The sequence below is a fragment of the Rhinatrema bivittatum genome, chromosome 6, assembly GCF_901001135.1.
Source record: "Rhinatrema bivittatum chromosome 6, aRhiBiv1.1, whole genome shotgun sequence".
NCBI classification, from domain to species: Eukaryota; Metazoa; Chordata; class Amphibia; order Gymnophiona; family Rhinatrematidae; genus Rhinatrema; species Rhinatrema bivittatum.
The window spans coordinates 197,824,924-197,839,521 of NC_042620.1; the positions used below are offsets into that span (position 1 = coordinate 197,824,924).

Consider the following 14,598-nt stretch of genomic DNA (forward strand, 5'->3'; position numbering starts at 1 on the left):
TGCTGGGTCAGACCAAAGATCCATCAAGCCCAGCATCCTGTTTCCAACAGAGGCCAAGCCATAAGAACCTGGCAAGTACCCAAACACTAAGATGATCCCATACTACTGATGCCAGTAATAGTAGAGGCCATTCCCGAAGTCAACTTGATTAATAGTAGTTAATGGACTTCTCCTCCAAGAACTTATCCAAACCTTTTTTAAACCCAGCTACACTAACTGCACTAACCACATCCTCTGGCAACAAATTCCAAAGCTTAATTGTGCGTTGAATGAAAAAATGTTCTTCGATTAGTCTTAAATATGTGCTACTTGCTAACTTTATGGAATGCCCCCTAGTCCTTCTATTATCCAAAAGTGTAAATAACCGATTCACATATTCTCAATCAAGGCCTCATGATTTTAAAGACCTCTATTATATCCCCCCCCCCCTCAGCCATCTCTTCTCCAAGCTGAACAGCCCTAACCTCTTCAGCCTTTTCTCATAGGAGAGCTGTTCCATCCCCTTTATTGTTTTGGTCGCCCTTCTCTGTACCTTCTCCATCGCAACTATATCTTTCTGAGATGCGGCGACCAGAATTGCAAACAGTATTCAAGGTGTTGTTTCACCATGGAGCGTTAGAGGCATTATGATATTTTCCGTTTTGTTAGCCATTCCCTTCTTAATAATTCCTAATATTGTTTGCTTTTTTGACTGCTACAGCACACTGAGCTGACGATTTCAAAGTATTATCCACTATGATGCCTAGATCTTTTTCCTGGATGGTAGCACCTAATATGGAACTTAACATTGTGTAACTACAGCAAGGGTTATTTTTCCGTATATGCAACACCTCGCACTTGTCCACATTAAATTTCAGCTGCCATTTGGATGCCCAATCTTCCAGTCTCGCAAGGTCCTCCTGCAATATATCACAATCTGCTTGAGATTTAACTACTCTGAATAATTTTGTATCATCTGCATTTATAAATATATTGAAAAGCACCGGTCCAGCTACAGATCCCTGAGGCACTCCACTGTTTACCCTTTTCCACTGAGAAAATTGACCTTTTAATCCTACTCTCTGTTTCCTGTCTTTTAACCAGTTTGTAATCCACGGAAGGACATCGCCTCCTATCCCATGACTTTTTAGTTTTCTTAGAAGCCTCTCATGAGGGACTTTGTCAAACGCCTTCTGAAAATCCAAATACACTACATCTACCGGTTCACCTTTATTCACAGGTTTATTACCTCCTTCAAAAAATGAAGCAGATTTGTGAGGCAAGACTTCCCTTGGGTAAAGCCATGTTGACTGTGTTCCATTAAACCATGTCTTTCTATATTCTCTGAGGTTTTGATCTTTAGAATAGTTTCCACTATTTTTCCCGGCACTGAAGTCAGAACAAGTATGGGGATCCTGGTGCCATGAACCTATATTGAAAACTGAACTTGAAACCCCAAGAAGTCAGATTCAGCATGCCATTCAACACCAGAGAAATAGAAATACATTTCCTCAGTTATTGTGCAAAATAAAAATATCATGAGATGCACATTCCCAAAGCTGACATATTCCATTCATTGAACTGAATATAAAATGCTATTTTTGACCCTTGCTGTCTGGATATTTTTTATTTTTCTAATCACTTTGGTCCTCATCTCTTTATACTGCTTTCCTCTTGTTTGTTTCCTAACTCCTTTACAGGGTCTCGTGTTCATTTTCCATTTCATCTCTCTCCTCTTGTTGTCTTCAGGTCCTCCCCTACATCTCTGTTTAATATAGATCTTTCCCATTTCTTCTCCTTTTTCTTCATTCTCTTTCTGTCTCTGTATCTACTCATCTAGATTTCATCCCCCTCCTCTCCCTTCAGTTCTCTGTGCCAATCCTACACCTTGCCAGCTCTCTCCTCTATTGCCCTCTCTTAGCCGTCCTTTTCCCCTCTCGTTGAGTTGCTCCTTATACCATCTCCAACTGTCTGGCTTCCTTGTGTTTCACCTCAACAGCTGCAACCTTTCTTGTTCTCTTGAAACCGCCTCATCCCCAAATCTTCCTTTTCTCCCATCCTCCCTTGCTCATCTTACAACCACTCATATCTTCCACTCTTTCCTAGGGCCACTATATGGATATTAGGCACCCTATGTGAACATTATTTATTTATTTATTTATTTTTAATTTTTATATACCGAAGTTCTTGTGGGAATTACAAATCACTCCGGTTTACATAAAACGATGAACTGCCCAACAGCGGATGGGGGCTTTACATAGAACTGTAGAACATAAGGAACAATAAAACCGGAACTTTACATAGAACGGGCTTTACATAGAACTGTAGAACATAAGGAACAATAAAACATTACAGCTTTGTATCCCCCTCCTCCCCACACACAATCACAGATTATGCATTTGTAATAGATTTTACATGAAAAAGGACTTTCTGAGGTAAAAATAACACTTACAGCATGTATATTATACTTACAATCACTGCTGTGATAACAACCGGAAAACTCTGCAAGAAAGCTAAAAAGGACACTTGGAACTTATATGGTATTAGGCCTGTGGTAACAATTTTGGGTATGCTCACACACACACATAAACATGCTCATTTGCTCTCACATGCTCAGTCATACATGCTCATTCACTCTCAGTCGTGCAATCATATACACACTCATTTGTTCTCACATTCACAATCATACATATATGCTCGTTCGCTCTCTCGCATGCTCATGCACACACATGCTCCTTTTCTCTCCCTCAAACACATGCTCAATTATGCAGACATGTTCATTCAATTTCTCACAAATTCTCAATCACACACACTCTCATTGGTTCTCACATGCTCACTCATTTACAGAAATAATCGTTCACCTTCTCACATGCTCAATCATGCACTCATGCATGCTTGTTCACTCTCACACACACTCCTTTACATGCTCTCTCACACACACACACATGCTCGATCATTCTTTCTTTCACTTGTCCAATCATATACACACGCACACATATGGTCCTTTGCTCTCTCTTTCTCTCTGCAGGCCGAGCTTCTTCTGACTGCAGGGGCAAGGTGGGAGGCCAATGTTTCTTTTTTTTGGTCTGTGGCCCATGTTGTTCCTAAATGCCGGGATGGGGGGTGGGGAGTGAAAGAGGCTGACGGTGCTTCGTGGGCTGCACTTCTAATTTCCGGGGGGAGGGAGGCTGTTGCTGCCCTTGCAGATCCGTGGGCTGTACTTCTGACTGGCAAGGTGGGGTGAGAGGCCGATGGCTTTTTTTTTTTTCAGTTTGCGGCCCAAGCTGTTCCTAAATGCCAGGAAGGGGGTGGGAAGAAAAGGAGGCAGATGCTGCTCCGCGGCCTATGCTCCTAACTTCCGGGGTGGGAGGCTGCTGCTACTCTTGCAGATCCGCAAACCGCTCTGCTTCTGACTATGGACAGAGGGGAAAGGCAGTAGTAGCGATAGTGATCTTTTTGACCCAAGAACAGCCCTGAGAGTAGGTAGGACATCATGAGCAGCTCTTCTCCCCTCTGGCAGCTGAGCCAGTGGCGGGGAGGCGGGTCATCTACCACATTGTGAAAGAGATGGCTGCTATGACCGAGGCCATATCTGCCTTAGGCTAGCTATGGCTCTGGATTTATAAATCTAATAAAATTTTAAAAAATTATGTAAAAAGTTGTAAAAATCCTTTGTCAAAAGCTTGTATTGCTGTTTATATAGTTAGTAAATGTGCAATGGCTGAAATTTTCACTCAGTTCTTTTATGCATGTTTCTTTGTGGTTTTAGCAAGAAAGACTTCTGGCGTCTTGTCCTTCTTCCGTGGCACAGGGGGAAAGAGCCCCGACCTATCTGCCCAGAAGAAAGAAACCCTGCGTGGTGCAGATAGTGCCTATTATCAGGTTGGGCAGATGGGCAAGGATGGGGCAGAAAACCAAAACACTGAGCTCCAAGGTATCTCACACAACAACTTTACCCCTCTTCCGGTGTCACTTGTATCTCATGTTTAAGAATATTAGCACATAAGAAATGCCACACTGGGTCAGAACAAAGGTCTCCAACAGTCACCAATCCAGGTCACAGGTACCCATAGGATCCCAAAGAATAGATCCAATCCTTCTTGCTCATCGCCAGGAACAAGCAGTGGCTTTCCCAAAGCTATGTGGCTAATAGTTGTTTATGGACTTTTTCTCCAGAACGTATCCTTTTTAAACTCAGCTTTGCTCACTGCTTTCTCCATATCCTCTGGCAACAAATTCCACAGTTTAATTGTGCACAGTGTGAAAAAAATACTACTTTGATTTATTTTAAATGTGCTATATATTAGCTTCATAGAGTGATCCTGGTCCTAGTACTATTGGAAAAGGTAAATAACAATTTGCCATTTTACCTGTTCCTCCCCATTCATGATTTTATAGACCAATATCCTCCCCATTCATGATTTTATAGACCAATATCGTATCATATTGGGGTAATATGATCTCTTTTTTTGGCATTTGAGAGGATTCTTGCTGAGGCATTAAGGACCATCTGAAGTGGTTTTGTGGTGCATCTGGGCCTACCAGCATGCACCACAAAACCACTTCAGATTGTCCTTAATGCCTCAGCAAGAATCCTCTCAAATGCCAAAAAAAGAGATCATATTACCCCAATCCTTCTTCATCTCCACTGGCTCCCTATTAAATTCAGGATCCAATTCAAATCCTTAATGATGATACATAAAGCCTTGTACAACATCGTGCCTCTCAAGCTAACATTCCAAATTCAACTACACACATCCATGAAACCGACCAGAAGCGCTTATCAGAACAGACTAATCACCCAACCAGCTAAATCCGCGCTGAGAAAACGCGCCCTATCCACAGCGGGCCCGTCACTCTGGAACTCACTTCCTACAGACCTTCGCCTTGAACCATGCCACTCCACATTTAAAAAGAAACTTAAGACTTGGTTATTTAAACAAGCATTCCCGCAGAGCTAAGAGCAGGTAGAAAGTCAGTCACTTATCATCCATTTACCCCAGCATATTTCACATAACTTGTTATCTTATTTACTGTTATTTTTCATGGATGTTTACTGTTAGTTATCTATTTATTTTTCTATTTATTTATTAATTGTTATTTTATCTATTTATTATTACTTCTTAATTGTTAACATTATTATATATATTTTCCTGTTATCTGGATTAACCATGTTCATTGTAAACCGCTAACTTGAAGCGATAGTTACTGTTCATTGTAAACCGGGGTGATATGTATATTATACAGGAACCTCCGGTATATAAACCCTTAAATAAATAAATAAATCTCCAGGCTGAAGAACCCTAACCTGTTTAGCCTTTCCTCTTAGGGGAACCATTCCATTCTCTTTATCTTGGTCGCCCTTCTCTGTACCTTTTCTAGTTCTGCTCTATCTTTTTTTGAGATGGAGAAATCAGAACTGCTCACAGTACTCTAGATGTGGTTGCATCATGGATAATGCACAGGCATTATGATATCCTCCGTTTTCTTTTTGTAAGACTGGGCTCGTCATGGGATGGCCTCGTGACTGGCCTTACTCACCCTGGGACCCTGCAAATCAGTCCTGCCGATGTCCAGCACTGCTGCAGGCTCTTCCCGTAGGCGCACCACTGACTGCACTAAGAAGGCCACTTGGCGGGAACAGCGGCAGCGGTGCTCCCTGATGACAGTGCGGCTGGGTATTTAAACCCCAGCGTGCTCCCAGCTGGTGCCTTAGCAACAAGTCTTCCCTGCTATGCCATAGCTCAATGGTTGTCTCTCAGCAGTGCCATGCAGGAAAACTGGATTCCTTTCCTGGCTCTGACTCCTGCTCCTAGGGCTGTTTGATTTTTGCCAGAGCTACCAAGTGAATTGTTTGAACATTTGACACCTAGTGGGTAAGCAAAGAAGTAGCTGTGAAGGAACTGCATTCTGCCATCTTAGCCACAGAAGATCACTGCAGCACTTCTAGGTTGTGGTGTTGTACATTTTCCTGGATTTGTAGAGGAGAACATTTTTCAGTGCTCTAATTGCATCCAGAAACTTAAATATATGTAGGTTTTTCCATACTTATAGGATTCTATCATGTTGAGGTTGTACTCTACCTGCTAGGAGGTGGTTTTGGAAGGAGTTGATTGGTTGCTGCAGTTCTGATTTATAGTTGTAAAGAGCTATGGGCTGAACACCATGGGCTGGGGTCAACTTTCAAAAAAACTCAGCACTTCACTTAGGTGCCAAAATTCAAGAGAATTTTCAGCTGAAAGTTAGCCTGGAAATATTAGGAACCTAAATATAGGCCTGCAGTTAATTTTCCTACATTTAGATGCTTATGCTGAAAATTGTCACTAGGCATCTAACGTATGTTTTACTATCTTAAATCCGACCCAGTAGCTACCTACTTTGAGGCTCCTAAGTTACTAGCTAGTGTAATAAACTGTGTTCCCTGTACGTACCAGGATCAGTCCAGACTACTGGGTTATAAGAACATAAGAAAATGCCATACTGGGTCAGACCAAGGGTCCATCAAGCCCAGCATCCTGTTTCCAACAGTGGCCAATCCAGGCCATAAGAACCTGGCAAGTACCCAAAAACTAAGTCTATTCCATGTAACCATTACTAATGGCAGTGGCTATTCTCTAAGTGAACTTAATAGCAGGTAATGGACTTCTCCTCCAAGAACTTATCCAATCCTTTTTTAAACACAGCTATACTAACTGCACTAACCACATTCTCTGGTAACAAATTCCAGAGTTTAATTGTGCGTTGAGTAAAAAAGAACTTTCTCAGATTAGTTTTAAATGTGCCCCATGCTAACTTCATGGAGTGCCCCCTAGTCTTTCTACTATCCGAAAGAGTAAATAACCGATTCACATCTAACCGTTCTAGACCTCTCATGATTTTAAACATCTCTATCATATCCCCCCTCAGTCGTCTCTTCTCCAAGCTGAAAAGTCCTAACCTCTTTAGTCTTTCCTCATAGGGGAGTTGTTCCATTCCCTTCCAGCAGATGGAGTCAGAGAAAAGCTGAAAGGCACCCCCCCATATAACCTGGTGTGCCATCTGCGATCCCTCTGTATTTCTCTAACTCCAGCAGATTGAGAGAACATAACCTGCGGTCCTGATCTTCTCTAAATTTGGGAGGGTTCTTCTCACAGGTTTGATTTAAACTAAAGGGAGAATCCTTTGACTAGATCAATTCCTAAGGATAAAACAAACAAAAAAAAAAAGATTATTGAAAGGACACAGACAGGCAAGGCCAGGGCATTGCCCTACAGCCATTTCCCGTAGAAATTTTTCACTGACCCGGTGAGCTATGTGGGGGAGGATTTACCGGCGGCCAGTCACTCTCCCCCCCCCCCCATCTTGCTGATTAAGAGAAGTAACATTCCTCTGAGGCAGCGCTTTCCCAGAGAAGTTAAATTCCTCTGATGGACAATTGTTCTGGTGACTCAGGGAGGTTGTTCCCCTGTGTTGGGAGGGCTGATTAAAGTTAGTAAAAAAAAAAAAAAAGAGTATATATTTTCTATGAAGAGTGCATTCATTTCTAAAGGCTTTTTTCTGTAATTTTAAAACACACCTTTTACGGCCCTAGCCTGCCTCAATCTCCTGGGCCTCCGGAGGGGGTGGCGTGTCACCCAGCTGATTTCACGCGCTTTCGGCATGCCACGGGGGACTGTTTGTGCTGCGTGTGGAGAGCCGGGGTACCTCTGCTCCCGGTGTATTCCCGGGGGCAAGGGGCCTTCGCAGCGGTCGATTTCTGGCCGGGGATCAGCCCTGCCGCACCCGAGGGGACATCGGAGAGAGCAGCCTACTCAGAGGCAGAGGCCCAGCACGCTCCCGATCTGCACGAGAGGGGCGGCCATCTTGCCTCCCTCGGACCCCTATGCGGATTCAGTGGGGGAGGGAGAGGAGCTCCCTCCTCTTTCCCCGCCGGAATTAAGCTCTCAAAGACCATGCGATTCTCAGCCAGACTCGGCCCCTCCCCCACCTTTGCCGTCGGGGGGGCCTTTAAAGAGGCAACACCCGTTTTCCTCTGTTTGTTTTACTTCTGCATAAGGCTTATGTAGAAGCTGAAGCGGACTGGGAAAGCTAGTCTGCCCAGGCTAAGTTTTTTAAGGCCTTAGCAGACCAGGAGAGACCTGGACAGAGGGTACCCCATGCTGTCCCAGGGGATGGGCTATCCATTCCTGTCCCACCTGCGGATCCGATAACTCAGGACCCCTCCACTCCTGATGTGAGCGATGATGTGGGCAGTGATGATCCACAGGTACTCAGTTTGTTCCGCAAGGAGGAACTGGACCCGTTGATTTCCCATCTGCTTCAGGAGCTAGAGATCCCAGTACCACAGGCGATACCAGACTCTTCACCGGGAGACTCGGTGTTGTCGGGGCTTCACGCTCCACCTCAAACTTTTCCTTTTCATTCAAAGCTTTTCCAGCTTGTGTCCCGGGAATGGGATACCCCTAAAGTCACCTTGCGGGTCAGCAGAGCCATGGAAAAGCTTTATCCACTCCCTAATGAGTCTCTGGATCTTCTTAATATCCCTAAAGTGGACTCGGCAGTCATGGCTATTGCCAAGCATACTACCATTCCTGTGACAGGAGGCACAGTGCTCAAGGACCTCCAGGATAGGAAGCTGGAAGTTTTGCTTAAGCGGATTTTTGAAGTGTCAGGGTTGGGAGTACGGGCCGCTGTCTGCAGTAGCCTGATGCAGAGGGCTACTTTCAGTTGGGTTCAACAGATGCTTACGGCACAGGACCTTACTCCGGAGGAAGCTGAGCAGGCGAACTGCATGGAATCTGCGGTGGCCTATACGGCAGATGCTTTGTATGATCATCTCCGCACCTCTGCCCACTCTGTCTTCGGCAGTTTCTGCAAGGCGACTGCTATGGCTCCGTAACTGGTCGGCGGATGTCTCCTCTAAGTCACAGCTGGGTTCCTTTCCTTTCCGGGGCAAGCTTTTATTCGGAGACGAGCTAAAGCAGCTTGTTCGAGCATTGGGAGACAACAAGGTTTACAAGCTGCCGGAAGACAAGCCCAGATCATTTCGCTCACCCGTCACATTTAGGGGCCGTTTTCGAGGACAGTGCCGTTTCCGCTCCGGCAGGGGTTCTTCCTCCTACGTCTCTCAGCAGACATCCACAAGGTCTCAAGCATGTGCGCATTCCTTTCATGACAGGCGGCCTCAGTGCTCTGGAGCCTCTCATGCCTTCGCCACAAACAAAGCTCCCCAATGAAGAGGCGCCGGCCCATCCCTCAGTTCCGGAGATCGGGGGGGCAACTCTTCCGTTTTCGAGAGGAATAGGCCAAGATAACCTCAGAACTGTGGGTTCTAGACATTATAAATCACGGTTATGCTTTGGATTTTGCACGACCCCTTCGCGATCTGTTTCTATTATCTCCCAGCGGATCTCAGATGAAGCAGAAAGTGGTTCTTCAAACGCTGTCTTGAATGCTGGCTCTGGGAGCCATTGTTCCGATTCCCGCAGCCGAGCGTCGGACCGGTCGCTACTCCATTTACTTCGTTGTTCCCAAGAAGGAGGGCTTGTTCCAGCCAATATTGGATTTGAAAGCAGTTCAACAGGGCGTTGCGAATCCCTCAGTTTCGCATGGAGACATTGAAATCCGTCATTGCGGCTGTCCACAAAGGTGAGTCTTTGGCTTCTTTGGATCTGACAAAGGCTTACCTCCACATAAGGATCCAGGAATATCATCAGAGATTCCTACGGTTCATGATCATGGTGCAACATTACCAGTTTCGTGCCCTACCCTTTGGGCTGGCGACGGCTCCGAAGGTTTTCACCAAGGTGATGGTGGTGGTAGCAGCGAGCCTTCGGCGAGAAGGGGTGTTGGTACATCCCTACTTGGACGACTGACCTCGTCCGAGCAAAGTCGGAAGAGCTCTGCGAGAATGCAGTACAATCAGTTTGGGGTCGTCTGCATTCCCTAGGCTGGGTTGTCAATTATGCCAAGAGCCAGCTGGTTCCGTCCCAGGTGTTGGAATTTCTGGGAGCACATTTCGACACTGGTATGGGCAAGGTTTCCCTGCCTCTGGTGAGGATGGAGTGGCTAATGTCTCAGGTTCGGCGCCTGTTAGCTCTTCCCTTACCCGTGGTGAGGGACTATTTGCAGGATCTTGGTTTTATGGCATCTACCCTGGAGTTGGTTCCTTGGGCTTTTGCTCATATGAGGCCTTTGCAGAGGGCACTACTTTCTTGTTGGGATCCCAAGTCAGCAGAGTTCCAACTGCAGTTACCACTCCTCGAACTGGCCAGGTCCAGTCTAGATTGGTGGTTGATACCGGACCACTTGCTTCGAGGCGTGGATCTGGAGCCTCGTCAATGGATAATTGTGACGACGGATGCCAGCCTGACAGGTTGGGGGTTAGTCTGTCAGTCGCGGTCGGCGCAGGGCTTTTGGACGCTGGCGCAGACCAAGTGGTCCATCAATCGCTTGGAAACCAGGGCAGTACGCTTGGCGCTGTGCCAATTTCTTCCACTGGTTCACCACTGGGCGGTATGGGTCCTATCCGACAATGCAACCACTGTGGCTTACATAAACCGACAAGGGGGTACAAAAAGTCGGCTAGTAGCCTCTGAAGTGGACATGTTAATTGTCTGGGTGGAACGCCATCTGTCTCGCATAGCGGCATCCCACATAGCCGGGGTCGACAACGTTCAGGTGGACTTCCTCAGCCGGCAGAGGCTAGATCCCGGAGAATGGGAACTAAAGGAGGCGCTGCGGCTCATCACCAGCCAGTGGGGGACTCCCCGGTTAGACTTGATGACAACTAGTTTGAACGCGAAAGCATCTCGTTTCTTCAGTCGCAGAAGGGAGCACGGCTCGGAAGGGGTGGACACACTGGTTCTTCCTTGGCCTCCAAATGTTCTCCTTTACGTGTTTCCTCCATGCCCGTTGGTGGGAAAGGTTTTACGCTGTATAGAATCCCACCAGAGGCAGGTTGTTCTGGTGGCTCCAGAGTGGCCGCAAAGGCTGTAGTTTGCGGAACTGGTCAATCTGGCAGTGGACGGCCCCTTGCGCCTCTGTCATCTGCCTAACCTCCTCCGGCAGGGCCCAGTATTTTTCAATCAGGCCGATTGCTTTTGTCTAGCGGCTTGGCTTATGAGAGGAGGCAATTGAGAAAGAAGGGCTACTCGGAGGCAGTTATTACTACTCTTCTCCACGCTCGTGAAACCTCTACTTCTGTTACCTACGTTCGGGTATGGAAGGTGTTTGATTCATGGTGCCGTGGGTTGAGTGTATCCCCGCGGCAGGCCACCATTGGTCACATTCTTGCCTTCTTGCAGGATGGCTTAAAGAAAGGTTTGGCGTACAGCTTGCTACGAGTGCAGGTAGCAGCCTTGGGCTGTTTTTGAGGTAAGGTTGATGGTACTTCCATCGCTCTTCACCCAGACGTGGCCAGATTCTTGAAGGGTGTCAAACACTTAAAGCCGCCAGTGCACTCAATCTGTCCGTCTTGGAGTTTAAATTTGGTTCTTCGTGGCCTGTGTAGTCCTCCTTTTGAACCTTTGAAGCGAGCTACGCTAAAGGATTTAACACTTAAGATGGTGTTTCTTGTGGCTATCTGTTCGACTAGAAGGATCTCGGAACTTCAAGCATTGTCCTGTAGGGAGCCTTTTCTGCATATCTCTGACTCGGGGGTTTCTCTTCGGACCGTACCTTCCTTCTTGCCTAAGGTGGTATCTGCCTTCCATGTCAACCAGTCGATTGAGTTGCCGGCATTCTCAGATGAGGATAGGAATGCTCATCAGGCTCAGGATCTCAAGAGGTTGGATGTTCGCAGAGTCCTCTTGGAGGTACTTGGAAGTAACTAATCCTTTCCGATTGTCTGACCATCTTTTTGTCTTGTGGAGTGGTCTTAAGAAAGGGACTAAGGCTTCTAAGGCTACTATTGCCCGCTGGTTGAAAGACGCTATTGCTTCAACTTACATATGTCACGGGCGTCCAGTACCGGATGGACTTAAGGCACATTCTCTTAGGTCGCAAGCGGCGTCCTGGGCGGAAAGTGAATGTGTCTCGCTCCAAGAGATTTTCCGGGTGGCTGCTTGGAAATCTTTGCACACATTTGCCAAGCATTACTGCTTGGATGTTCGGGATCAGAAGATGGATTCTTTTGGCAGCAGTGTGCTTCGAGCGGGACTCTCCAGGTCCCACCCCCTTTAAGGCAGCTTGGGTACATCCCAGCAGTCTGGACTGATCCTGGTATGTACAGGGAAAGGAAAATTAGTTCTTACCTGTTAATTTTCGTTCCTGTAGTACCAAGGATCAGTCCAGATACCCATCCATAGGCAGGAGAGATCCCCTCAGCTACTTGTATTTTCTCTTTGCAGATTTTTTCAGAACCTATACACCGATGCGACATAGTTCTTTTTGTCACACGTTTATAGCTTTTTCAGAGGTTACTGTTTGACTTGATCTAGTCATTGGTTGTTTACCATATGTTACATTCATTCTGCTTTGATATTGATTATACTGAGGGATCACAGGTAGCACACCAGGTTATATGGGGGGTGCCTTTCAGCTTTTCTCTGACTCCATCTGCTGGAAGGGAGGCATAACCCAGCAGTCTGGACTGATCCTTGGTACTACAGGAACGAAAATTAACAGGTAAGACCTAATTTTCCTTTCTGAAAGTTGATGCAAGGTTTCTTAATGCACATGATAAAAATAATTTAACTCCCAATATAATAAGCTAATAGTATGCAAATGCATTCCTCAAAAAAGGATGGGGGATCCCAATCGTACCTGCCATTTTGGGGGGAGGAAACTGCTGCAGGCTAAGTTTTGACAGGTATAACAGAAGAAAGGGCGGGGGTAGAAGGAAATCCCAGCACCACAGAGGCATTTCCAAACTATTGAAGAGAAGGTCCTTGGGGGAAAGAAGTAACTGTAGCAGCCACGGCTAAATTTTGGAGAGTGGTGACTGGAGATGGATTGCAGTGTTTCATTCTCAGGGAGACGCATGGGGGAAGATTTGCGTGTAGAAATCTTTGTGCACAAATCAGTTTCAGCACATTAGGAGGGTAATTTTCAGTAGTGTGCATAGGTCAGCACCTATACTCCTAAATGGGTGTGTCTCCAAAGTTAAGCCTATATTTTATAAACTGTGTCGTAGCAGTCGTATATTTTATAAAATACAGCGTATCTCCACCTCAAAAGTATGCATGTATGTGTCAGTACACACACATTTAATGCAGGGATCTACAGGGTTTGTATGCTTATTTTATAAAAGTACACATAGATGTAGATATTGCAACATTATCTGGCTAAGAAAGTTAGCCATATGAGTGTATCCAGCTATTTCCTAGCATGTAGACAGATGGACTCAGGTTTATGCTCCCCTGCTAGCAGATGGAGATGGAGCAAGCTGACGCACAGTATATATAACCCTGCAGTAACCCCAGCCTTCCAGTATTCTCTGTCTTCAGCAGATAGTGGACGTGCATCTTCATGTGGGGATTGCTTTAAGCTTTTTGAAAGGAGAAATTTGAAATTCTAAATTCAGGAAAAGAAATCCCCACTTCCTGCGGTGAAACCTAAAGGTCCCTCCTGCGGTGAAACCTAAAGGTCCCTCCCCCAGTTGAGAATTCCTGAGGCGATTTCGGTGGCCCCTCAGAGATGTGCCTTGGTCCAGTAGCTGGGTTTCCCAGCATGGGCTTAGCTGCTAGTTCAGCTGAAAGGCAGTGGGTGCAGGAGGCCGAGCGCGGCGGTGACAGCAGATGCCCTCTCCCCCCCGCAGCTGGAGACTGTCTGTACTCAGCTGGTAAGTGCTGAGCTCAGATAAGGTTTTAAAAAAAAAAAAAGTTTTACCTGAATCAGAGACAGTTAGAGGGGTTTCAGGATTTCCTCCAGTCTCCGATCTCTGCACTGTGCTGACGTTGGTTCCTGCTTCCATTGGGATTTTTGGAACTGGGCAGCCTGCCAGGTTGAGCGACCCCCAGTGGACAGGGCCCTGCACTTAGGCTTTTTTCTTACATGCCGTCTGGTAGGCCGTGGCGGCCGTTTTCACATTCTCTTGTGTGTGTTCTGCCCTCTATAGGCCGTCGATGTGTGCAGTGTGTTGGCTCTGCGCAGGCGTTGCGCCCTCTGTTTTTGGGCGTGTTTTTACACACACAAACTTTTTTCTGCACTTAACTTGACACACAGGTTGTGTGTGTGCCTTGCAGCACTTATTTTTTGGGCGCATTTCATTTTTGAGTGCGAGCCATTCCGACACACATTTACCGCAGTGATGGCGCCGGTAAGCAAGAAGCCTAGGCATCTTCCTATTTGTGTTGCCTGTCATATTAGGGTTTCTCAGCCTAACCTGACTTCTAACCTGTGTCAGCGCTGCTCAAACGCTAAGGGGAGATTTGTCTTCCTTGGATTTTGCTAAGTCTGTCTCTTCCCATTCTGATGGGTTGGTCACGGCCTTGATTGGAGGGATGCCAGCTCTTGGTTCTCTCTTGGTTCTCTCTTGACTGGCTCCTCTGCTGGCGAGGGTAGTTCTGTGGAACCAGCTCTAGTTCCTTCTGGGTTTGGTCTGCACCCGGCTGCTTTTGCTTAGTGGAATTTTTTCAATGCTTACAAGCCTTTCTTCAGGCGCAGTCCTGAACTTCCCCCATTTTTGTCCGGTCAGAT

At 46.3% G+C, this 14,598-nt stretch overlaps 1 protein-coding gene across 6 annotated transcripts in view; it reads left to right on the forward strand.

The window, feature by feature from the left end:
- PIKFYVE (phosphoinositide kinase, FYVE-type zinc finger containing) overlaps positions 1–14,598 on the forward strand; it is a 404,626-nt gene that overhangs the window by 339,418 nt on the left and 50,610 nt on the right. For 5 of the 6 annotated variants that reach the window (XM_029606384.1, XM_029606390.1, XM_029606385.1 and 2 more), the window contains one exon: positions 3,749–3,913. The exons of the other annotated variant lie outside the window; for it this stretch is intronic. In XM_029606384.1, the coding sequence (XP_029462244.1) occupies positions 3,749–3,913 (165 nt within the window). The remainder of the gene's footprint in view (positions 1–3,748; positions 3,914–14,598) is intronic. 6 annotated transcript variants of the gene reach the window in all.